The sequence below is a fragment of the Bubalus bubalis genome, chromosome 3, assembly GCF_019923935.1.
Source record: "Bubalus bubalis isolate 160015118507 breed Murrah chromosome 3, NDDB_SH_1, whole genome shotgun sequence".
NCBI lineage: Eukaryota > Metazoa > Chordata > Mammalia > Artiodactyla > Bovidae > Bubalus > Bubalus bubalis.
Window position 1 is genome coordinate 31,736,008 of NC_059159.1, and position 25,082 is coordinate 31,761,089.

General features: G+C 48.9%; 1 protein-coding gene, 2 long non-coding RNA genes and 1 pseudogene across 8 annotated transcripts in view; 3 read left to right on the forward strand and 1 right to left on the reverse strand.

Moving 5' to 3' along the window:
* On the forward strand, window positions 1-17,034 carry LOC123465563. Of its 2 annotated transcripts, XR_006640792.1 has the most exons (5): window positions 1-402; window positions 1,284-1,385; window positions 5,290-5,426; window positions 15,510-15,699; window positions 16,506-17,034. It is a non-coding gene; the product is annotated as an uncharacterized LOC123465563 (long non-coding RNA). The 2 variants fall into 2 exon arrangements; XR_006640793.1 differs by lacking the exons at window positions 15,510-15,699; window positions 16,506-17,034 and having other exon boundaries at window positions 11-402; window positions 5,290-5,998.
* LOC123465564 lies at window positions 5,736-24,163 on the reverse strand. 3 transcript variants are annotated; one of them, XR_006640795.1, is made up of 3 exons: window positions 23,984-24,163; window positions 18,382-18,533; window positions 5,736-5,870 (listed from the first exon to the last, which is right to left on the reverse strand). It is a non-coding gene; the product is annotated as an uncharacterized LOC123465564 (long non-coding RNA). The 3 variants fall into 3 exon arrangements; XR_006640796.1 differs by lacking the exon at window positions 23,984-24,163 and adding an exon at window positions 18,933-19,338; XR_006640794.1 differs by lacking the exon at window positions 23,984-24,163 and adding an exon at window positions 18,921-19,337.
* On the forward strand, window positions 6,668-7,969 carry LOC123465562 (annotated as a pseudogene).
* ELAC2 (elaC ribonuclease Z 2) overlaps window positions 20,601-25,082 on the forward strand; it is a 20,932-nt gene continuing 16,450 nt past the window's right edge. For 2 of the 3 annotated variants that reach the window (XM_045164828.1, XM_045164829.1), the window contains exon 1: window positions 24,412-24,724. In XM_045164828.1, coding sequence (XP_045020763.1) covers window positions 24,492-24,724 — 233 coding nt within the window. In that variant the 5' untranslated portion in view covers window positions 24,412-24,491. Of the gene's footprint in view, window positions 20,788-24,411; window positions 24,725-25,082 lie in introns of those variants that run through there. The other variant, XM_045164830.1, reaches the window with a different exon arrangement.

Sequence of the window (25,082 nt, forward strand, 5' to 3'; positions counted from 1 at the left end):
TGATGCAGGAATTCAAGACATGCAGGTATCTTTAGAACGCTTCCCCACCATCCCTGTGTCAGAGGTCAAGATACCTGGATCTATGAGGAATGAAATGAAGTGGGTTTAATAATTCAGTTTTGCTTCCCTAGGAAAACCATGCCTTCCTTTCTGCCTTTCCTCTCCCCCTAAGCTGCTCTGTACACAAACTCGTTTACATTTTAGCCTTTTCCCCCAGGTGGTGCCCAGGAGAGTCCAGGTGGTTTGAGTCAATTTAGTAAGCAAGTGCTGAGTCAGAAGGCCTGGGAAGGAAAACCTTGGTCAGACCCCAGGGTTCACATCCCAGCTCTCCCAGGAGGTAGCACAGATTCTGACCAAGTGGCTTCATCTCCCTTCTCCCGCGTCCTCATCTGTAAAAGGCAGGTAATAATAACAGCACTGCCTCCGAGGCTCCTTCTGAGGGTAGAATGATGGATGCCCCTCTGGCATACCGCAAGAGCTCAGTAATGTTTGGTGTTGCCTTTACAGTAAGAGCTCAATAATGTTTGCTCCTAGCAAAAGTGAGGTCCGACTGCTTGCCTCTCTGAAACCAATAAAGAGGCAAGCTTGGTGGAAAGTTTGCTTTATTTTGGAGGCCGGCAAATGGTGGTTGGAAGTCGGGGGGTGGACTTCTGTCCAAAGGTCGGTTCCCCTTCCCGGACAACCAATGGGCAAGAGCTTTTATAGACACAGGGAGGGGCTACATGCAGAAACTGCATAGTCAGCTCTGACAGTCATCTTGGAATTGGTCTCTGGTGGTCTGACCAGCATCATCTTGTTTGTTTTAAGTACAGTTAGTCTTCAGTTTTGATCCCATTTTTGTTTGTTCCCATTTTTCTCGAGACCAGTTCTCTGAATTGTGGCAGCTTACGTCATGGCTATAGTCTGGTCATTATGTAGTTAACTTCTACCACTTGGTGGAGGGGGGTTCAATATCTATAAGACAGCCCATAGTATATGGCTCAGGCTTCCCTGGCTCAGTGGTAAAAGAATCCACCTGCCAGGGCAGGGGACTGGGTTCAACTCCTAATCTGGGAAGATCCCTTGGGGAAGGGCATGGCAAACCACTCCAGTATTCTTGCCTGGGAAATCCCATGGACAGAGGAGTCTGGTGGGCTATAGTCCATGGGGTCGCAAAGAGTGCGCATGACTGAGGGACTGAGCACAGCACAGCAGCCTACAACAACATTATCTATAGCCCTTGAGGAGGAACTAAAGGTCCTTACTTTGCTTACTGACTAAACTATGCTTCTTTCATCTTCTAGGACTGTTTTCTCTTGCTTCTGCATTTTCTCATTTCTCTGATTAAACGTTCTTGGACTCAAGTTTTTCCACAGACAACAGGCAGGTGGAGGACATGTGATAAGGTGAGGACCATAGGCCAAAGGGTTCCCTTTCACTAGCATTAGATTTCATACAGCGGCTGCCCAGAGATGAAGAAGGCAGAAGTCCTGCCTCAGGGAGTTCACAGTCTACTGGCTGGAATAACGCACAACACAGGACCCTGTACTTAGTACAGAAGAGTGATTTTCTGAATTGAGCTGGCACCTGAGTCCTCTGGCGGGGATGTTAAAACATAGGACCGTCCTGTGTTTTTATTTTTGATTTATATGCTGTGCCCACCTGGAGAGTGTCTGTTTCAGAAAGTCTGGGGTGGGGCCTGGGAACTTCCATTTCTAACAAGGTCCCAGGTGATGCTGCTGCTCCAGGGGATCCCACTTTGAGAACCACTGCTATGGGCGCCAAAGCACCAGGCAAAAGCCCGGTCTGCCCTTGAGAGCTGCCTGATCGTGAACTGAGCTCCTGTGATGGGCGGATTAACAGGGAGGATGAATGTAAGTGAGCCGACGGGCGAGGACCCTTGCTGCTGTTCCATGCTGATCTTTGCCAGCCAGGCGAGATGTGGCAGAAGGAAGCAGAGAGGCTGATCTCGTCTGGGGTGGAGGCCTCCAGCAGGAAGTTAATGTGAATGGGATGAAAAGCATCTGGGAGTCAAAGTGATAGTCACATCGATGCTTTGAGCCCTTGAGTAGCAAGCCCTTGGCTCCTGAGTCCGGGAGCAATTGCAGGCATATTGGAGTGTATTTTGATTGACTTCCACCCGTCTGAAACTTGAAATAGAAGTGATGGCTGGAAGCCAAAAGGCCCCCAATTCTTTCCACCATAATCCGTGTATAAAGTCTTTAGTGTGGTATGGCTCCACAAGGCATGAGGGCAACATTTATCATCCCTGCAGCCAAGCACCAGAAAGGGGCACCACAGCAAGGAATTTTTTTTTAATTAAAAAAAAAGTTGCTTTGTTACCCGAGCCTGTTCGCCATTGGCACCATGATCCATTCATTCCACTCACTCATTGTTACAATTCAACACTTCATTCACTCGCAGTTTGAAGATGTTGATGTAAAATGTGGCAGCCATTTCCTGAACACACCAGAAATTTGACAACCAGCTCCCAGAAGAGTCATTTCGAATCGATCAGCGAGTGTGCCCACAACCAAACCCAGGACCCTGTATTCAAGCTGTGTCTCTGTGGTTACAGTCCTCCCCTTCATGGACATTTGCCGGGATCCTGAAATCACAGAGAAAGGAGCCATTTGACATTTGGCAGCTCCTGCAAAGATGCAGAGATGTCGGCCGGGAAGAGGGGTGGGGGGCTCAGCCCTACCTGAGAAGGAGTTGGGGCTAGGGCTGCATGCATTCTGGGCTTCCAGCTGCAGCCAAGTGAGCTGAGCCTTGGGGAGGTCCTGATGCCGGGCCAGGGGAGCCCTCGGGCTCACACCTGCATCTGGGACCACAGGGGAGGAGCCTGGGCGCAATTGGAAGAAATTTAGAGTCTGGGCTTCTTTCCAGCCCAGAGCCCGTCGGGTCACCGCCTGCAGGAATTGGGGAACCTGGTTGTGCTCCTTCAGGAGCAAACCAGGGTTTCTCAAACACTATTTCCTGAAGTGCCCATGAGCAAGAGGCCTGTGGAGGGCCCGTCATTTCCAAAAAAAAAAGTCAGAATCGCTGTCTGTTTCCTTGAGACCTCAAACCAGATGTCTGCAGGCAGCTACTGGCAAGTTCCTCTCTGTCTCCAAACTCCTTCCCAGCTTCTTCCTTCCACAGCTGTCACTCATCTCCAGTCGAACTACTCCTTCAAGAAGATGGGCAGTTAGGTGGGCATATCCTGCCTGGTCCTCCTCCTCGCCTCCTGCAGAGCCCACTACAGAAAAGAGCAAAAGCCGCATCTCTGGACACCGCACCTCCACAGCCTGACAGGCTCTGGATCGCCTGGGGCTCTTGTTGAAATGCACACTCTCATTCAGAAGCTCTGGGATGGCGCCTGAGCTGCTGCTTTTTGGACACGCTCTCAGGCGATGCTGAGGCTGCAGGTCTGCAAACCGTACCTTGAGTGACACAGTTGTAAAGGATGACAGGAAAGTATTGAAACCAGAGCAGCTGCGCACTGTTATTCTGGGTCATCCCCGGGGACACGGAGCACAGAGTTAAATGTATGATTCTCGTCTTAGTGATGCTTTAATGCAAATGGATTTTACTTGTGCAGCGGCTGCCCGTGGTCATGTTAAACTTCAGGGTCATGCATGTCATTTTGGGGGCATTTCTGGGTTATACTGAAAGCAGAAGTGAATTATACGAAATGACACCCAACGCGATGGGGTGGACACTTGGAATCAGAAGTTAATGGCATTTGAATGTCAACTTTGCTCCATCGCTAGTGGGTGCTGAGCGAGTTGTTAGAAAGTGAAAGTGAAGTTGCTCAGTCATGTCCAACTCTTTGCAACCCCATGGACTGTAGCCTACCAGGCTCCTCCCTCCATGGGATTCTCCAGGCAAGAGTACTGGAGTGGGTTGCCATTTCCTTCTCCAGTGAGTTGTTAACCGCTGGACAAATGGGCAGGAACAATGACTATCTTACTTACCCTAACAGGGCTGCTTAGGAGATGAAATTAGGAAAAATTTGGAAAATTTCCAATGCAGTTTCAAATGGTAACATATTGACAACCCCCTTTGGACTCTGGGAGGATTAGCAAATATGGGATGTAAAATAGCCTTCTTAGGGACTTCCCTGGTGGCCCAGTGGTTAAGACTGCACTCCCAATGTAAGAGGCATGGGTTCAATCCCTGGTCGAGGAACTAAGATACTGCATGCTTCTAAGTACGTCTAAAAGAGTAAAATAAAAGTTTAAAAATAAAATAGCCTTCTTATATAGAAGGCAGAAAACTTTCCCACTGTCACACATGGTGCCACTCTATCCCAAACTGCATCTTAACACACCATCCCTGTTTTATTATCCTTCTTAGAGGATAATAATGGCTCTTACAGCCAAAGGAAATATTGTATTATCCCAACAGCATTCACATAAAACATAAAGAGATCAAAGTCCAGCTCATTTTCTTAATATCATAACAGTGAGATTTATACAAGTCTGGCTTAATTCAACCTTGGCCATCTTTCTGACTAAAACATCCCCAGAGAGTGGGTCTTTTGAAAAAGCGTTCTTTTTGGCCTCATGTGAATTCCTTTCTAATGTCAACCCTTAAGGAAGTAATTATTGGAAGTCCCCCAGCCAACCACACATCCAAGTGTTCCTCTTTGCTTGGGAAGATGTCACATTCTTGGAAACCTTCAGGAGGACCAGAAAGGATAACTTGAAGGTGCTCATTTGCAAAACTGGCCTTCAGAAAAATGAGCCCAGCTTCCTAAGACGGAAGTCCGGTCAGAAACGAAACTCTCTGAAGACCATCCCTGGGTAGCATTTACCAAAGGGCCCCAGCTTCTGCGTCTAATTTGTATCACATTTAGACAAGCAATGTTACAGTGCTGGGCCTGTGTATTATACAGTTATGGGAATGTGATCTGCATTATGTTGTTAGAGTGCAAGTTGCTGGTACTCTGGCCATGCTCTCTGCAGACCATCTGCCTATGCAGCACGGTTATTGCTGCTGCTGCCAGGGTCTTGGTGCCACCTTCATCCAGCCCCTTTAAGTCCTGTCAGGGCAAACCGGAAGTCCTCCTCAGCCCCCTGGGTTGGTTTTGATTGGACTCAACTTCTGGGAGAAACTGGACTCCTGCAAAGCCCGGCCAAGTAAACAGAGCTCTCCCTCCCTGGTGTCATTAACCCTTTTCTGGGCAGGCAGCGATCCACACAAATTTAAACCAGATGGGTGAAAGAGTCTTTGCAAGAGGGAAGGAAGCCCTTTTTTTTTTTTTATAGGTTCCACATGGAAAACCAATAGGGGTGTGTTTCATGCATTTGTCATCTGTTTCAGGAAATCTGTGCCGAGCATCGTGTGACGCTGGAATTGGCTGGAGGTTCAGACCGAGTGGGGAACACGGTCTTCACGAATCACGAATGGAGATGACCCCGCTGACCATCCCAACAGGCTTCAGGACCAGGAGGCGGCAGGTCAGACTGGGTCAGCCGCAAATCAAAACTTAGGTTGATAATATCAGTTCAATCATCCAGCAACTATTTATTGTGTATATTCAGTGCAGAAGGGTCATCAGGCTTCAGACAGGGTTCAGAATCAGGGTTTCAGAGCAAGGTCAGCAAGTGTCACCTTTGCAAGCAGAAGCTAATAAGAAGTAACGTGAAATTGAAGCAATTAGCCATCTCCAGGAGGAAACCGCCCTTTGGCAATGTGCTGCAGATGAGCCTGGGGTGTGCCCTGAATCTCCGCCTAAGAATGGACACCCCTGAGGGCTTCAGAGGTGTTCAAGAACAAGGAACTTTAAGGAACACAGAGCAGTGATTATCCTGATGCTCTCAGAACTGGTGGGAGGTGCCCTGGCAGGTGGTATTCTGAGAGAAACATCTCAACATTGAGGTCAGTTCATCTAGGTGCCCCACCTTGAGAGAAATAAGAAACAACCAACGCCCTTTGAGTTATTCTGTACTTGACAAGCAAACGACCCCACTGACTGATCCCAGGACCCCTGCCCCAAATGGTTCCTATGGTGAAATAAAAAGTGAATTTTCCAGTGGGTGAGACTTGCTTGATTCTGAGGAACAAATTTACAATAATTAAGTCTGATTGTCCCTAGCACTGGAAAAGACCCTGATGCTGGGAGGGATTGAGGGCAGAAGGAGAAGGGGACGACAGAGGCTGAGATGGCTGGATGGCATCACCGACTCGATGGACATGAGTTTGGGTGAACTCCGGGAGTTGGTGATAGACAGGGAGGTCTGGCGTGCTGCAATTCATGGGGTCACAAGGGGTCAGACACAACTGAGCAACTGAATTGAGATTCATAAAACTGAAACTGGAGCCAGAGAGGACCATACCCCAAATCAGACAGCTTCATTCATTCACTCTCTCACTCATATTCCATGAACTTATAATGGAAGTTCACCTCTGTACTGGAGACTGCCTGAGGCCTAAGGGACCCCAAGGAACCTTCACTCCCTCTGCTCCTTCTACAACGTGAAGGGTCTGATTCCTATCATGAGTCCTGTATTCTGTAATTGTTTTTAAAGCTTGAAAAACACTTTACTAGAAACAATATTAGACAGTATTTATAATGATTTGTGTCCACGTCCCTGGTGGCTCAGACGGTAAAGAATCTGCCTGCGGTGCGGGAGACCCGGGTTCGATCCCCGGGTTGGGAAGATCTCCTGGAGAAGGAGGTGGTAACACACTCCAGTATTCTTGCCTGGGAAATCCCATGGACAGAGGAGCCTCGTGGCTACTGTCCACAGGTCACAAAGAGGCAGACACAACTGAGAGACTGACACCAGCGGTTCTACTAAAATATGTAAAACATACAAAGAAAGCCCAGACAGGAAGTGACATTAACAGCCAGGAAAGGCTTCTTAGAAGAAATAACCTTGAATGAGGTCTTGAATGATGAGCAGACCCCCAACAGTGTAGAAGAAAAAAGTATTCGTGTCACTTGTTAAAAAATGGTGAGGAGGGGTTTATTCAAGGGGAACGACCGTGATAGACGGACGGATCGCTGCAATGAGGTTTTGCAGTGGAAGAGAGAGCCTGGGCTCAGTGCTGAAAACGACAAGGAAAAGTGGGAATTTAAAGCCAAGGAGCAGGGTGATGATGGAGGGGTCGGTCAGTGGATGGGAACTCAGGGTAGCTCTGGGCTTGGACCTGGGCTGTGGCAGCATGGCGAAACGCAGCCAGAATGTTGGAATCGTGGGCAAATACGGGACCTGTTATGGTGCCCCCCTCGGGAAAGTGGTGAAGAAAATTTAAATCAGCCAGCAAGCCAAGTACACCTGCTCCTTCTGTGGCAAGACCAAGATGAAGAGACGAGCTGTGGGCATTTGGGATTGTGGTTCCTGCATGAAAGTGGTAGCCGATGGTGCCTGGACCTACAGCCCAACCTCTGCTGTCACAGAGAAGTCTGCCATCAGAAGAGCCCAGGACTGAAGGACCACTAGACACACCATCATTTGGTCACGTTGCCAGCCTATAATAAATGGGTTACTTTGTGTATCAACAGCAACAATAAAAAAGTGCCTGTGTAGCAGGGATTCTAGTAAACTGACCAACAGGATCCTCCCTAAAGAAAGGCGGGTGGTCAGACATGAGCTGGGGGATGGTGCAGGATGAGGCTCTGGGTTGTGGAGGGTGATCAAGTGTAGAGGATCGGGATGCTGGCCTAACTGACTTGGCCGGATTCTTGCTAAAATCGGACAATGCGGAAATGAACATGCAAGTCCCAAAGTCAAAGCCTTGGTGGAAAAGGTCTCAGAGAAGCCTGCACAGAGAATCTGGTCAAGGAGAGCATCTTTGTCACCAGACAAGGACTCTCAGCTGGAACAACAAATCTGCTGCTTTCTTTATCACCCTATTTTCTCTCTCTCTTTTTAAAAAACATTTATTTATCGATTCAGCTGTGTCCGGTCTTAGTTGCAGCACCTGGGATCTTTTGTGATGGACCATGGACTCTCTGCTTGTGCAGCGAGGGCTTAGTTGCTCTGTGGCATGTGGACCTTAGTTACCTGACCAGGGATCAAAGCCAAGTCCCCTGCATTGCAAGGTAGGTTATTAACTACACTGGACCGCCAGGAAAGTTCCTCTCACCCTATTTCTTAACATGAGCACCTAACTCCGACCCTGGGGGCTTCCCTGGTGGCTCAGACGGTAAAGAACCTGCCTGCAAATGCAGGGGACATGGGTTTGATCCCTGACCCAGGAAGAACCCACATGCCTTGGAGCATCTAAGTCTGTGCTTTAGAGCCCAGGAGCTGGAACTACTGAGCCCACACACCACAACTACCGAAGCCTGAGCACTAGAGCCGGGGCTCCACTTCAAGAAGCCACAGCAATGAGAAGCCCACGGACAACTAGAGAGTAGCCCCCACTTGCTACAGCTAGAGAAAAACCCACACGGCAACAAAGACCCAGCATAGCCAATAGATAAATACACAAAATTATTTAGAAAAAAAGAGGGGTACACATTTCTCTGGGGGCAGCATGTCCACGGACCACAAGGAGAGAAAACCAGATGTCTTAGACTGGCTCTCTGGAAACAGACGTTGAGATGGGAGTTGTGTACAGAAGGGTTTTCAGGAAGAGCTCTCGGGAGGGTTGCCTGTAAGGACATGGAGGAGGCAGGAATGGGCAGGATGCAGTGTGGATGCAACTGAGGCCCTGGCTAGTCCAGCGGGGAGCTCTGTGTTTGGGTGGTTAACCTCATTTCATTGACAGTGGGCTGGACCTCAGCAGGCTGTGTATCCTTGGCTGAAGGAAGGCCCTGTAGCACAGATGTGGACAGTGCTCAGTGAAGGACACAGCTATGAGCCATCAGTCCCACAAGCAATATTCCCAGGACCTAGGAGATGTGTGCCTAGGCCTTGCGAAGGGCAGCTGGACACTGCATGCCAGGATCTAACACAGACGTATGCTCAGCTTGACTCCATGTTTCTGCTGACATTCAGCTCCAAACCTGAGTGTGGCTTCCTGGTGAGGTGGCTGGCCTGGAACACGGATGGGCTGCAGGACACGTTGTTGCCAAGGCTGGACCGAATTCAGCCCATGTGACTCCACTGCTGTAAACACACAGAATTCAGAAGAGCAAGAAGAAGAGAAGCACAGCCTCCCAAGGCCCTCTGGCAGAATAGATGTATCAAAGCCCAACCCAGAGAGCACAGCAGGTCCCCAGAATGACCAGCCGCAAGGAGAGGGTGTGAAGAACCATCTGTCGTTTTTGGATCCCCAGAGTCCACTGGCTATGGAAGGGTGCAACATGCATACTCAGTATTGTCCCACTCTTCGCAACCCCATGGACTGCAGCCCGCCAGGCTCCTCTGTCCATGGGTTCTCCGGGCAAGAATACTGGAGCGGGTTGCCATTTCCTTCTCCAGGGAATCTTCCTGACCCATGAATCGAACCCACATCCCTAGCATCTCCTGCATTGCAGGTAGCCCTGGCTACGGTAACATCATTCCAATTTTCCTTTAGAGGACCATCATTCCTTTGCCACCATCAGTCTCTGAGGTTCAGATGGACTGACCCTTTCCCTTCATTCTGTATGTGGGCAAGTTGACCAGTCTTGGCAGAGAAGAGTGAAGCATTGCTAACCCCTGGCAGCCTTTTTCTGCTGGAGTTGCTAAGATAATAGACCATCTTTCTGGAACTGTGGATGCCCATCTGCTCTTTCCTGGGTAGAGTCCCTCTGAGGATGAGGCCAATAATGAGAAGCAGGCAGCTCAAAGGCAGAGAGCAGGACAGGTTCCTGGGGATACCTTGAGAGCACCTGGATCCAGCAGAACCTGAAGACATCTTACCAGCTCTACCGCTGGACTTTGCAGTCAGTAGAGCTAGTGTTTGTCCTTTTTTGATTAATTCTTTAAGTTGTTTTTTGTCACCAAAAAATTAGGATGGTATAGTCTGATCCTCTTTGCAAGCACAGAGGAAACTGTCTGGTCCCAAGCACAGGTCTCTGCAAATCTGGAGATGGACTCTGGAAGCAGTGGAGAACATGCCGTGTTTGTCAGGAGGCAGGCAGCCTCCTTCATTCTAGAGTTAATCCCTGCTCTGCCATCTAGCTCGGTGACCTGGGATGGCTCCTTATACTACTTGTGTCTCAGTTTCCTCAACTGTAAAACAGGAGTAAAAACTACATTTGCCTCCTACACTTGCCTCAAGCATTAGGTGAGTTAGGGTATATGAAGGGCTTGGGAAAGGGCCTGCGTGTGTGCGTGCTCAGTCACTTCAGTCATGTCTGACTCTTTGCAACCCCATGGACCATAGCCCTTCAGGCTCTTCAGTCCATAGGATTTTCCCAGTCAAGAATACTGGAGTAGGTTGTCATGTCCTCTTCCAGGGGATCTTCCCGACCCAGGGATCGAACCTGCATCTCCTGCATTGCAGGCACTACTGCTGAGCCATCAGGCAAGCCCTGGCACATAGTTAATGAAGAAATAATATTGGCTAGAATTATACCTCAATTGACTTGAAAGCAAATGTTTTTCAAAGAGAAATATTCCAGGGACTTCCCTGGTGGTCCAGTGGTTGAGAATCCACCTTCCAGTGCAGGGAACGTGGGTTCAATCCGTGGTGTGGGAACTAGGATCCTACATTCGACAGAGCAACTAAGCCTGCAGACCGCAACTACAGAGCCCAAGGGACATAACTAGAGAGAAGCCCTCACACTGCAACAAAACATCCCACATGCCACAGCTAAGACCTGACGCAGCCAAAAATAAATAAGTTTTTTAAAAAAGGAAAAAAGAAATATTCCTTCAATTTCTCAGTTTCTCTAATTCTTCCTACTAAGGAAGAAAGCAAGACCGATCGCTGGATTCTGCTCTTTACTGGGTAATTGTGTCCCACGTCCACACTGTGCGGGTGTGGACTCGGAGGCTCAGGGACAGGAAGTGACTTGCCCCGGGGTCACACCTCAGTTCCGCCCCAGCAGACATGGAGCTGGGTGAGGATTTTGGTTCCCACCCAGGACTCTGCTTCTCTCTGTCCTCTGATGCTGGGACACCCACGAAGGGCAGGGGGACCCTGTCCCCTCAGTGACATGCTGCCCTCTTTCTGCAAACCCCAGCACCTTCCTGGTCCCCCTGTCCTGTCCCCAAATGCTGAGCCATCCCACTCTCCTATTTCCAAGGCAAATGAGCATCACCTCGCAAAGTTCCCAGAGGCAAAGCAGGGACACAAGCCTGGGGGGGTCACCTCCCTTCCCCCTCACCTCAGGGGCCTCAAAGTACTGTCTCAACCCCACCCCCACCCCTCTTCAGTTTAATCCATTTGAACAGCCCCTCGCGTGTCACTCTAAACCTTTTCATAACAATAGACTTTTGGAAATCCTAACCCTAATTTAAGAAGAGAGGGAAGAAGTCCGCAGCCTCTGTGGGTGGAAAAGCAAAGAGTGCAGCAACCCATGCTTACCGCTAGGTGGCGATCGTGGAAGCAAATGCTCAAATAGGGCGACCAGCCTGGTTTGGGCCTGTTTGGCTTCCATGCATCTCCTTTTTGGCCCACAAAGTGTTTATATATGTTCTCAGGAAATTTTGCATAAAAATCTAGTGTTCCAGGCTCACTTGTAAAACAGTCCCAGGATCTGGCATCATCTGGGCCTGCGTCTCTTGGGGAACCAAGGCTTACTCTGGGCAGAGCATTGCTCCCACATGGAGCACCCGGGCCAGGTTTTGCTCCTTCTCACCTCATCCCGTTGATCGCTCACTCATGCCACCTGCCTACCACCCCAGTGGCCCCAAAACCACCTAAGGGGGAGTCTGGTGAGGCATGTAGGTGTTTTTTAGACCATTGCTGACTCAGAGCAGCGCAATGGGGGTTGAGAAGTGCTTGTACATATTTTTCTGTTGGTGACTGCAGCCATGAAATTAAAAGACACTTGCTCCTTGGAAGAAAAGCTATGAAAAACCTAGGCAGCATGTTAAAAAGCAGAGACATCCATCACTTTTCCAACAAAGGTCTGTATAGTCAAAGCTATGGTTTTTCCAGTAGTCATGTACAGATGTGAGAGTTGGACCTTAAAGAAGGCTGAGAGCCAAAGAATTGATGTTTTCAAACTGTGGTGCTGGAGAAGACTCTTCAGAGTCCCTTGGACAGCAAAGAGATCAAACCAGTCAATCCTAAAGGAAATCAACCCTGAATATTCATTGGAAGGACTGATGCTGGAGCTGAAGCTCCAATACTTTGGTGACCTGATGCAAAGAGCTGACTCATCGGAAAAGACCTGGGAAAGACTGAAGGCAGGAGGAGAAGGGGACAACAGAGGATGAGATGGTATAGCATAGAATGTATGATAGGATAGCATCACTGATTCAATGGACATGAGTTTGAGCAAACTCTGGGAGATGGCGAAGGACAGGGAAGCCTGGCGTGCTGCAGTCCACTGGGTCGCAAATAGTCAGACATGACTGAGTGACTGAACAACAACAACAGTTTTACTCCTGACTCAGGTCTTACTGTCTGCAACCCCATTTCACTGCTGTTCAAAGCTGTGAGGGGCCTCTAGCTTGTGACCACAGCACACGAGAGGTTCTCTACTATTATGATCATGGACCCAGATTTTTACTGTCTCTCCCATTAATCTGTAAATTCTCCAAGGGCAGGGACCAAGATAATCCTGTTCCTGGTTCTTAAAGGAATTCAACAAAGAAGGTAGGGGAAGAAGATGTGAGTGCTAAGTCCCTTCAGTCATGTTGGACCCTGTGCGACCCTATGGACTCTAGCCCACTAGGCTCCTCTGTCCATGGGATTCTCCACGCAAGAATGCTGGAGTGGGTTGCCATGACCTCCTCCAGGGGATGATCCCGACCCAGGGATTGAAACCCTGTCTCTTCCGTCTCCTGCATTGGCAGGTGGGTTCTTTACCACTAGTGCCACCTGGGAAGCAGGTAAGGTGGGGAAGGGTGGACTCAAACACCCTGATTCTCAAGCCCGAGTGGACATCAGAATCCCCTCCCAAGACTTCCCTAGTGGTCCAGTGGCTAAGACTCAGAGCTCCCAATGCAGGGGACCCAGGTTCAATCCCTGGTCAAGGAACTAGATTCCACATGCCCCAGCTAAGAGTTTGCATGCTGCAACTAAAGATTACACAGGCCACAACTAAAACAAAGACCCCACATGCCGCACCTAAGACCTGATGTAGCCAAATAAATGTTTTTAAAAAATAATAAAAAGATGAATTTTATGGTAGGCAAATTACATGTTAAAAAAATAGGAACCCAAGAATCCCCTCCCTGGAGCAGTGGCTATAGCCCCAGGCCACTGGTGCCCCCCCCACCCCTCCATCCCAGAGTTTCAGATTCAGTGGATCTGGGTGGGCCTGAGAGTCTGCATTTGTAGTAAGTTTTTGGGCAGTGTTCATGTTATTGGCCCAGGAGCCACATTTTTGAGAACTTCTGCTCTTGGAGGCTCTTTTTCAAAAGATAAGTTTCCAGAGATAGTTTACAGATTTTTAATAATTCACTCACCCTTGTCTTTCTATTTCAGAATTTAGCAGGCACTCAATAAAGACTGACTGGAGAAGGCGATGGCACCCCACTCCAGTACTCTTGCCTGGAAAATCCCATGGATGGAGGAGCCTGGTGGGCTGAAGCCCATGGGGTCGCTAAGAGTCGGACACGACTGAGCGACTTCACTTTCATTTTTCACTTTCATGCATTGGAGAAGGAAATGGCAACCCACTCCGGTGTTCTTGCCTGGGGAATCCCAGGGACGCGGGAGCCTGGTGGGCTGCCATCTATGGGGTCGCACAGAGTCGGACATGACTAAAGCAACTTAGCAGTAGCAGCAGCCTTCCAGGCTCTGGAGGAAGAGGGCTGCAATGGTGATTTCCTCCCGCCTGAAGCAGTGGGTTCCTGAGTGTCCTGAGGAAGGCCCAAGCAATAATGTTCTGGACACAAAAGGCAAGAAAAAAGAAAAGGAAGGAGTAGGAGATCCGATTAAGATGCTACTCTGTAGCCAGTGGCTTCCCAGGTGGTGCTAGTGATAAAGAATCTGCCTGCCAATACAGGAGACCTGGGTTCGATCCCTGGGTTGGAATATCCCCTGGAGGAAATGCAACCCACTCCAGTATTCTTGCCTGGAGAATCCCATGGATGGAGGAGCCTGGCAGGTACAGTCCATGGGGCCGCACACACATTGTGGTACATTCCTTGTGTCCTGTATCAGGATGCTACTCTGTATCCAGCATGTCCCCCTGCGAAGCCCTGCCCCTCCCAATCACATGGTGAGGTGCAAGTGGCAAATCTGGGTGATCAAGCCTCAAATTCCTGCTCCCTGAGCCTGGACTTACGTGGGGTTTAGAGCAGCCACCCTCAGACAGTCTGAGATGCGCCTGCTCTCTGCCTAATGTCCTGGAAAGAAGCCTGTTGAGAAGAGATTCCAGAAACCACTGGCCTCCTTAAATCCTGGACCCAAAGGCAACATCAGGAGAGACGGAGAAATCCGTGATGTTCTGGGGGGTCGGGGAGGGGTTACGCTAACAGAACACACTGCCTTGGTTAACTTCAGGTTGTTGGTCACACGGATGCCGTCGGCAAAGGAATTCTGCGGAGCAGTGAGTAACAGATGTCAAGCGAAGCCCCCTGAGAACAAAGCCCAGACTGGCAGGAACTCTTCTCCCTCCCGGGGAGGCTCAGCTGCCAGCCAGATGGAGAAGGATGGGTCTGGGCATTTTCCCCTCGCCACCACCTCAGCCCGTGGGCGAAAGACGAGGGTTCGCTGCCACCAAGTGGTCACTGCTGGTAACACCCCGCGGCTAAGGAAATAATGAAAACCAATCAAGGCCCGTCAAGAACGGATGCAAGAGAGGATAAAAACTATAATTATTCTAGTTTTTCCTAGTGAACACACATGCCCATTTCTTGTGTCTAAAACACTGGGCAAAAGTGGTATCCAAGGAAGAGAGTCAAACTCTTTTTAAAAGATCCCAGACCAGATATTACTGACCAAGAAAGAATGGACAGATCGGGGATTCAAGCCTCTTGGATCCCATCCAGATGTTCAACCAGCTGGTCACCCCGAGTCCCCTCCAGTCAATTACTTTTCTTGATGTTTCTAATCAGCAGTATTATATATGTGATGCTATAAACTTTTATATTTAATATTAGCTCATAACTCAGGATCCAAAACCAGATGTTTTGGGTGAGAAAGAAATTGATGACTTATCAGTAGATTGAACCCAGGCCACTGGCTGCTTTCCAGGCGTTTTACCAGCTGAGCTGCAAAGCAGAGGAGCTGCTACCAGCTCCCTCCAGTTATGGAGAGAGGAAAAAACGAGAGAGAGAAGGAAAATGCTTATGAACAAAAAGCAGCATTCAAGGTCTTTTATGATTTTTTTTTCCTCTTATAAAGTAAGAGCTTGTGGTATTGAGTCAGTAACAGGCAGGTGTTTCCAGACCAGAACACATCCTCCTCTTCTTTATGATGTCACAAAGTGTGGGTGCTGGGGACGCAGAGAAGAGAGTAAAATACAGGGGGATGCGGCTGATGGCCACGAATCAGGTGGGATAATATCATTAAATTGTAACTGACTTTCCCCCCAGGATTCCCCTCTGCCCTGGGGTAAAAGAAGCCAGGCCCAATGACGGGACGGATTGGGCCAAGTAGAGAGCAGAGAATGAAGAAACTTTCTGGACGGTGATTTCAGGTTCCTGAAGGAGAGGAGGAATTCCTGCCTCAACATCCCTCTGGAAAAATACCCCCCAATCTGTGGATCCGGGAGCAGGACTTCAGGTGGGTCTCAGAGAAAGTTTCTGTGGCTCATTCCCTGGGTTAGAGTCCCGGGGAGGCAGCAGAGCCCAGACAGGGTGTGGCTTCGTGCAGCATCTGGCCAGTGGGGGCCAGGGAGCTTCCCAAGGAGAAGAACTTATCAGGTCCAGAGGTTGAGCTCAAAACCCCACAGCTGACACTGCTTTTGCGTGGGTGCTCATGTTTCAGATGCCTGTAAATTCACCAAAGCCAGCTCCCTGTGGGATGCTTGCTCAGCAAGGGACAGCTAGCAGAGCCCCCCCGCCCCCGGCCCCCGCCCACCCCAACAACCCTGGCATCTTTCTTTTCTCCTCCCATCAGACAAGACTACCTTTAATTCAGTTTCCTAAATGAGCCCATCTAAACCAATAGGTGATGAATTTTATATGTCAACTTGCATAGTCCATGTGAAAGTCACAGTCGTGTCCAACTCTTTGCGACCCCATGGACTATACAGTCCATGGAATTCTCCAGGCCAAAATACTGGAGTGGTAGCCTTTCCCTTCTCCAGGGGATCTTCCCAACCCAGGGATCAAACCCAGGTCTGCCGCATTACAGGGGGATTATTTAGCAGCTGAGCCACAAGGGAAGCCCAAGAATACTGAGTGGGTAGCCTATCCCTTCTCCAGTGGATCTTCCTGACCCAGGAATCGAATCGGGATCTCCTGCATTTGCAGACAGATTTTTTACCAACTGAGCTATGAGGGAAGCCCATGGATAGGCCATGGTACCTAGATATCTTGTCAAACATCGTTCTAAGATGTTTGTGTGTATTTTTTTTTTTACATAAGATTAACATTTAAATCACTGACTTAGTGGATGACCCCTCCATAATCTGGATTGGCTTCATCTAATCAGCTGAAGCCACTTGAGACTGACCACCCTGGAGGAAGGAGGAATTTTGCCAGCAGATGGACTTCGGACTCAACTACAACTCTCCTGGTTCTCCAACCTGCTGAGTTGCCCTGCATGTTTTTTTTTTTTTTTTTTTTAATTTGGCCACACAGCATGGCTTTCAGGATCTTAGTCCCCTGACTAGGGACCAAAGGATGAACCCACACTCTCTGCAGTGAAAGCATGGAGCTGCAACCCCACGAGACAATTTCTTAAAATCTTCTTTCAACACACACACGCGTGTGTACATCCTATTGGCTCTCTGAAGAACCCTGACTAATACAGTGATTTCACAAAAGCATTACAGAATACACATAAATATATCTTTTCCTCATGGCCCTACCCCTACCCTGGTGGACTGAAAGGCAGAATACAGGGTGTCTGCTACTGCTGCTGCTAAGTCGCTTCAGTCGTGTCTGACTCTGTGCGACCCCACAGACGGCAGCCCACCAGGCTCCACCATCCCTGGGATTCTCCAGGCAAGAACACTGGAATGGGTTGCCATTTCCTTCTCCAATACATGAAAATGAAAAGTGAAAGTGAAGTCACTCAGTCGTGCCTGACTCCTAGGACCCCATGGACTGCAGCCTTCCAGGCTCCTCCGTCCATGGGATTTTCCAGGCAAGAGTACTGGAGTGGGGTGCCATTGCCTTCTCCATACAGGGTGTCTACTGGTGAAAAATTAGAGTGAATCTCTCCTTTACATATGAGGTTTGTAATCTTGGGTGAATTAATCCCTTTCTGCCTTGGTTTTCCCATCTGTGAAATGGGATAATAATAGGCTACAGGCAGCAGGACTGTGGTGAGGATTAGATGAGGAGCAAATTTAAATTCACAGAGGCATGCCCATCACAGAGTAGACACTGGATACATCCCCATCTTTCATATCTCCTTACTGTTCCCTCTGGCTGGAATAACTTTCCTCATCTTGCCATCCTCGAAGTTTCCTGTTAATTTTCCAAAATCCCAAGCATGCCTTATGTTCTGTGAGACTTCCCTGACATTAACCACTGTGCCCAGAAAACAGCCATCACTAACACACATGCTCGGAGAAGGCAATGGCACCCCACTCCAGTACTCTTGCCTGGAAAATCCCATGGACGGAGGGGCCTGGTAGGCTGCAGTCCATGGGGTCGCTAGGAGTTGGACACAACTAAGGGACTTCACTTTCACTTTTCACTTTCATGCATTGGAGAAGGAAATGGCAACCCACTCCAGTGTTCTTGCCTGGAGAATCCCAGGGACGGGGGAGCCTGGTGGGAGGCCGTCTATGGGGTCGCACAGAGTCGGACACGACTAAAGCGACTTAGCAGCAGCAGCAGCAACACACATGCTTATGCTATCAGCGAAAAAAAAAATGTGTAGAAAGCCATAGCTAGAGTTCTACCTTCACATATTTCTTCATCCCTTTTAAAATATTTATTTGGCTGCTCCCAGTCTTAGTTGCAGCACATGAGATCTTTGGCTGTGGCCTACGACCTCTCAGTGGCATCACATGGGATCAAATTCCCTGACCAGGGATCAAACCCAGGCCCCCGGCATTGAGAGTGCAGAGTCTTAGCCACTGGACCACCACGGACTACCCTCACATATTTCTGTTTTAAGCCACCATGCTGGGTTGGCAGAAAATTCTGACCTCATGGTTTCTGAGTCCCCAGGCTCCCCAGGGGCCATGTCAGCTTCCTGGAAGTGGGGTGTGTCAACTTGCTAGGCTGATTCCTGTACTAAAATACCAGAGAGAGCAGCTTAAACAACAGAAACATGTTTTCTCACAGTTCTAGGGGCTGGGAGGGTGAGATCAAGGTTGGATTTCGTGAGAAGCCTCTTTCCTTGGCTTGCAGATGGCTGTCCCCCGATGTTCTCACTGGGTTCTCCTCTCTCCTGGAGCATCCCTGGTGTTTCTTTTGAGTCTTAATTTCTTTTTCCTACAGGGACACCAGAAGGCCTGCATTAGGACCCTAAGGACTCATTTTGACTTAATTACCCATTTAAAGGCCCTTTCTCTGAATACAATCAGAGTACTGGGAATTAGGCTTTAACACATGAATTTTGAGGGGATGGGGCTTCCCTTGTGGCTCAGATGGTAAAGAACCTGCCTGCAATACAGGAGACCCCAGGTTGACTCCTGGCTTGGGAAGATTTCCTGAAGAAGGGAATGGTAACCCACCCCAGTATTCTTGCCTGGAAAATCCCATGGACAGAGGAGCCTGGCAGGCTCCAGTCCTCGGGGTCACAGAGAGTTGGACACGACTGAGTGACTAACACTTTGTGGAGGGTGGGGGGGGGGGGCGCAATTCAGTCCATAATGTTACCAAAAGCTCAACCTCTCTGAACACTGGTGCCGAATCAAATCCCAGAGACAAGGTTTTGGGTGAAGTAGAAAAGGATAGCTTTATTGCCTTGCCAAGCAAAGGGAGACACACCAGGCCTCTGCGCTGAAAAACTATGTGACTACTCTAGAGAACTTGATGAGGGTTTTCATAACAGTGGGTCAAAGGCGGGCTCTGACAAGATCAAGGTGTGAGCAGGGCTTGCATGCCCGTAGTCTCAGGTGGTCCATCTCCTAATCTTTATGAACTTCTCTGGTCCCTTTAATCTTGCTTTGGGTGGTTTCTCCTCCTTTTACTAGCAACCTGCCCTTTGGAACTCAGGGAAGGTCATAATGACTGGAGAGAAAAGAAAGGGTTAGTCATTCAACCATGTCTGACTCTTTGCGACCCCATGGACTGTATCCCACCAGGCTCCTCTGTCCATGGGACTCCAGGCCAGCATACTGGAGAGGGTTGCCATTCCCTTCTCCAGGGGATCTTCCCAACCCAGGGATTGAACCCACATCTCTTGTCTCCTGCATTGCCAGGCGGGTTCTTTACCACTGGCACCATCTGAGTGAAGTGAAAATTGCTCGGTCGTGTCTGACTCTTTGCGGCCCCACGGACTATACAGCCCATGGAATTCCCCAGGCTAGAATACTGGCTTGGGTAGCCTTTCCCTTCTCCAGGTGATCTTGTCAATCCAGGAATCCAACCCAGGTCTCCCGCATTGCAGGCATATTCTTTACCAGCTGAGCCACCAGGCAAGCCCAGCACCACCTGTGAGTGTTCAATTAATACTTGAAATATTTTTCAGTATATACTGAAGGGGGGAAATATTATAGGGGGGAAATACCCCCCCTCAACATTTGCCAGCCTCCCACCAGTCCATAAACCCTTTGGTAAAATAGCCTAAGTTTTTTTTACGGGCAGCCGTGCGCCAAGCACTTGGTAGCGCTGGAAATAAACTCTAAAAGAAGCTAACACTGAAAGTAGGAGCCACCACGGCCTCTAGTGGTGATGGCGCGCATTGCATCCCTCTGGACTTTGCCTGAGCCCTGACCCTGTGCGGGGCTCAATCTGAATGGGACCGGTCCTCCAGGTCTGACCCGGGGTCCGGGCAGCCAGGCCACAAGGCAGGCACATGGTAGCAGCCACCCAGAACATGCTCCGTGGAGGATGTGGGACGGCTCTGAACATGTGCTGAGGATCTAGAAGGTTTTGTTGTTGTTGTTTTTAATTGAAATAATAGCTGATTTATAATTTTGAATCGGGATCTAGAAGACAACTGCTCCAGTCTGGCACCACTTGAGAGCACCTGCTGCCTGCGAGCAATATTCCCATCAGGTGGAGAGGGGCAGCCTCACAGCCTGTCTCAGGCAAGAGACTGTGAGACCCTCATTTCAGACCAGGTTCACAGCTACCAGCTGGGCTCATAGGAAAAGAGGAACCAAAACGTTCTCCCTTTGAAGGTCAAGGGGCAGGAGACACAGGAGCGCTGAGGTGTCCTGAATAGAAGGGTGCGGAGGAGAGGAGAGCTGGAGTCAGCTGTTAGGGGCTGAATTGTGTTCCTTCCCTGAATTCATGTGGTGAGACCCTAACTCCCAGGACCTCAAAATGTGACCGAATCTGAAGAGAGGGCTTTTAAAGATGTGATTAAGTTAAAAGGAGGCCATGGTGGTGGCTCCTAGTCAGATAAGATGAGTGCCAAGAAATTCAGACACACAGAGGGCACCACCAGGGATACATACAGAAGAGAAGCCCAGGGAGGAAGCAGGGAGGAGGTGGCCACCTGCAAGCCAACGAGTGAGGCTTCAGGAGAAATCTGCTCTGCGGACACCGTGAGCCTGGACTTCCAGCCTCCAGAACTGTGAGCAAATTAATTTCTGTTTGTTAAGCCCCCTGGCCTGTGCTGTTATGTTATGGCAGCCTGAGCAAACTAATACTGGGAAGATCCTCCGTGCCCTCAGCAAACATGTCCTGGGTTCTCTCCAGGTCTCAGTTGTTATTTTTCGCTAAGGGACTGTGCTTAATGCTGAGCATCTAATGATGAATGAAGGGATTTCCCTGGTGGTCCAGTGGTTTGGTTTTGTTTCTGTTTTCCTCCCAGCCTTATTGAGCTTGATTGACATATAACACCGTGTAAGTTGAAGGTTTTCAGTGTAATGACTTGATATAAATATATTGCAAAATGATTACCACCATGAGGTTAGTTAATATATCCATCACCGTGCAAAGCAACCTTTGTGTGTGTGTGATCTACTTTCTTAGTAACTTTCAAGTATACAATACAGTATTGCTAACTATAGTTACTGTACTGTACATTACATCTCCAGAGCTTATTCATCTTGCAACCAGAAGTTTGTACAGTTTGAACACCTCTACCTATTTTCCCATGCTCCCAGCTTCTGGTAATCACTAATTTCCTCTCTGTTTCTGTGAGTTCCTTTAAGAGTCTCTATGTAAGTGAGATCATATAGTATTTGTCTTTCTCTGACTTATTTCACTTAGTATAATGCCCTCAAGTCTCACCCATGGTGTTGCAAATCTTTGTTATGGCTGAGTAGTATTGCATTGGATATATTTACCATATTTTATCCATTCATCTATTAGGTTGTGTCCTTGTCTTGGTTGTTTCCATGTCTTGGCTATTGTAAATAATTAACACAGGGTTGTAGATATCTCTGAGATACTGATTTCATTTCCTTAGTGATTTCATTCCTATATATACCCAGAAATGGAATTTCGGAATCTTATAGTAGTTCCACGGAGAAGGCAATGGCACCCCACTCTAGTACTCTTGCCTGGAAAATCCATGGGCTTTCGGAATCTTATAGTAGTTCCACGGAGAAGGCAATGGCACCCCACTCTAGTACTCTTGCCTGGAAAATCCCATGGGCAGAGGAGCCTGGTAGGCTGCAGTCCATGGGGTCGAGAAGAGTTGGACACGACTGAGCGACTTCACTTTTACTTTTCACTTTCCTGCATTGGAGAAGGAAATGGCAACCCACTCCAGTGTTCTTGCCTGGAGAATCCCAGGGACGGGGGAGCCTGGTGGGCTGCCGTCTGTGGGGTCACACAGAGTCGGACACGACTGAAGCGACTTGGCAGCAGCAGCAGCATAGTAGTTCCATATTTAATTTTTTTTGAGGAAATTCCATACTGTTTTCCATAGTGGCTGAACCAATTTACATTCCCACCAACAGCACACACACTTCCCTTTTGTCCATATCCTGACCAATACCTGTTATTGCTTGTCTTTTGTTAATAGCCCGTCTGACCTGTGTATGGTCATAGCTCGCCGAGGTTTTGACTTGCACTCCCCTAATGGTTAGTGATGTTGAGCAGTTGTTCACGTACCTGATGGGCATGTGTATATCTTCTTTGGGAAAATGTCTATTCAGGTCTATCATTCATTTCAAAATTTTATTTGACTTTTTGCTATTAAGTTGTATGAGCTCCTTATCTATGTTGGATATTAACCACTTATCAGATAATTGGCACATACTGATTGATATTTTTCTCCCATTCCATAGGCTGCCTTTGATTTTCTTGCTCAAATGTTTACTTTGAATACTTTTGGGGATAGTAGTGTCATCACTGTTTCAGGATTAAGCCCTGGAAATGTTTAAAATAACAGAAATGAAGTTTTCCTTTCAGTAAAGGTTTCTTCAAGCACAAAATGTTTTTACACAGTTGTGTGGTATTCTTCCACAGAACCAGTTTCATATTTGATTAGAATGTCCAGGTAAAAAAAGGGTCATCCCCATTTAAGGAAGTCCCTTGTATTCCAAATGGCTTAATTGAAATCTCTCAGGGGCCTTGAAAGGGGAGCTAAGTCTTGTTTAGCTTTTCAAAAGGTCTCTATTGGGCTGTCTACCCCATGACTGTCCCTAGGCAACATTTCTTTAACCACCAACAGCTTTTTAAAATATTTTATGTCGGTCAAAACTCTTTATTTCCTTTCCAATTTTTACCACCATTCATTGAGTGCCTGGTCCACGACAGTGCCACTCAAAGCTGTTAATATACCATTGGGTGATTTAATTCTAAAACCTTATGAAGTATGGGACTTCCTCATGGTCCAGGGGCTAAGACTGTATGCTCCCAATGCAAAGGGCCAAGGTTTGATTCCCTGGTCAGGGAATTACATCACACACGCTGTAGCTAAAGATCCTGCGTGCTACAGCTGAGACTTGGTACAGCCAAATAAATACACAAAAATATTTAAAAAATAAAACCTTACGAAGTAAAAACTGACTACCCCCACTTTACAGTTAAGCAAATGGGCTCAGAGAGGTCAAGATCACTCGACTATTAAAAGACTCTCTTATTCCTGAGAATGTTCTCTTAACTCCCATTCTTGCTTTTCTTTCCAAAACCCAGTAAAACACATCTGAAACGTGTATTCATACGAATTACAACATAAAAGCTAGCAAAACTCCTATGGTAAAGCTCTATATAGTTTATCTCCTCACATCTTAATTCTAACAACCACCACAAGCGGTTGACTCGTCTAAGGGAACAGGTCAGAAGAGGTAGGAAGAGACAAGTGTACCCCAATGTTCATCACAGCTTTGTTTATAATAGCCAGGACATGGAAGCAACCTAGATGTCCATCAGCAGATGAATGGATAAGAAAGCTGTGGTACATATATACAATGGAGTATTACTCAGCCATTAAAAAGAATACATTTGAATCAGTTCTAATGAGGTGGATGAAACTGGAGCCTATTATACAGAGTGAAGTAAGCCAGAAAGAAAAACACCAATACAGTATACTAACGCATATATATGGAATTTAGAAAGATGGTAACAATAACCCTGTATACGAGACAGCAAAAGAGACACTGATGTATATAACAGTCCTTTGGACTCTGGGGGAGAGGGAGAGGGTGGGATGATTTGGGAGAATGGCATTGAAATATGTATAATATCATATATGAAACAAGTCGCCAGTCCAGGTTCGATGCACGATACTGGATGCTTGGGGCTGGTGCACTGGGACGACCCAGAGGGATGGTATGGGGAGGGAGGAGGGTTCAGGATGGGGAACACATGTATACCTGTGGCAGATTCATTTTGATATATGGCAAAACCAATACAATATTGTAAAGTTAAATAAAATAAAATTAAAAAAAAAAAAAGAGGTAGGAACCGGTGTCCAGCGCGTGAGCCTAAGTCCACTCCAAGAACTTGCTCCTCCGGCCGCATCTCCTTTCCAGTCCTGTGCCCCTGGAAGTCGTGCCCCTGGAAGTCCCGCCCCGCGCCCCCGGAAGCCCCGCCCAGACGAGGGAGGATTCCCGGAAAGAACAGCCAGGGGAAACCAAAAAGAGACCAGGGGCGGGGCCGTTCAGGGCGCTCTAGCATTCTTCCTCTCTATGACCACTACCAATTGACAAGGGCAGTGCTGAGAGGTCGCTCCCTATTGGACGTGCGGCCTCGCGTAGGCGGGCAGCTCGGCTAGCGGTACGCTGATTAGCTGGGGCCCCACGCGGGTGGAGGGGCGGTGCTCACGGGGCATGCGGACCAAGGCCGCCGGCTGTGTTCAGGTCCGGGAAGAGGAGGCTGCGCATGTGGGCGCTCCGCTCGCTGCTGGGGCTGCGGTGCGCGGCCGGGCGCACCATGTCACAGGGGCAGGCGCGCCGCCCGCGGCCGCCCAAGGACCCTCTGCGGCACCTGCGCACGCGGGAGAAGCGCGGCCCGTCATGGGGGCCCGGGGGCCCGAACACCGTGTACCTGCAGGTGGTGGCCGCCGGCGGCCGGGATGCGGGCGCCGCCCTCTACGTCTTCTCCGAATTCAACCGGTCCGTGCGCCGCGCCGGGGCCCGGTGGGGGTGGGTGTCCCCTGGCCGAGCCCACCCCCTCTCCACCAGGCTTGGTCACCGGGTTGTCAGTGTGAATGCGAGAGCCCGCACCCCGTACTGCCCCGTCCGTGCGGCTCCGGGAGGCGCCCCTGACCCTTAGGCAGAGCCCTCTCGCGTGCGCCCCATGGCTGGGGCCTCTTAGTCCGTGTGTGAAGTGGGCAGATGTGCTGAGGAGGTGATGGAAGAGGACCCCAGCACCGGCCCACCCTAAGCCCCCTCCTCGCGTCTGCCGAGGAGGGTTCAAAACCTAGCGTCCTAACAGCAGACACTCGGCCGGTAGCAGCACATGGGTTTTCAG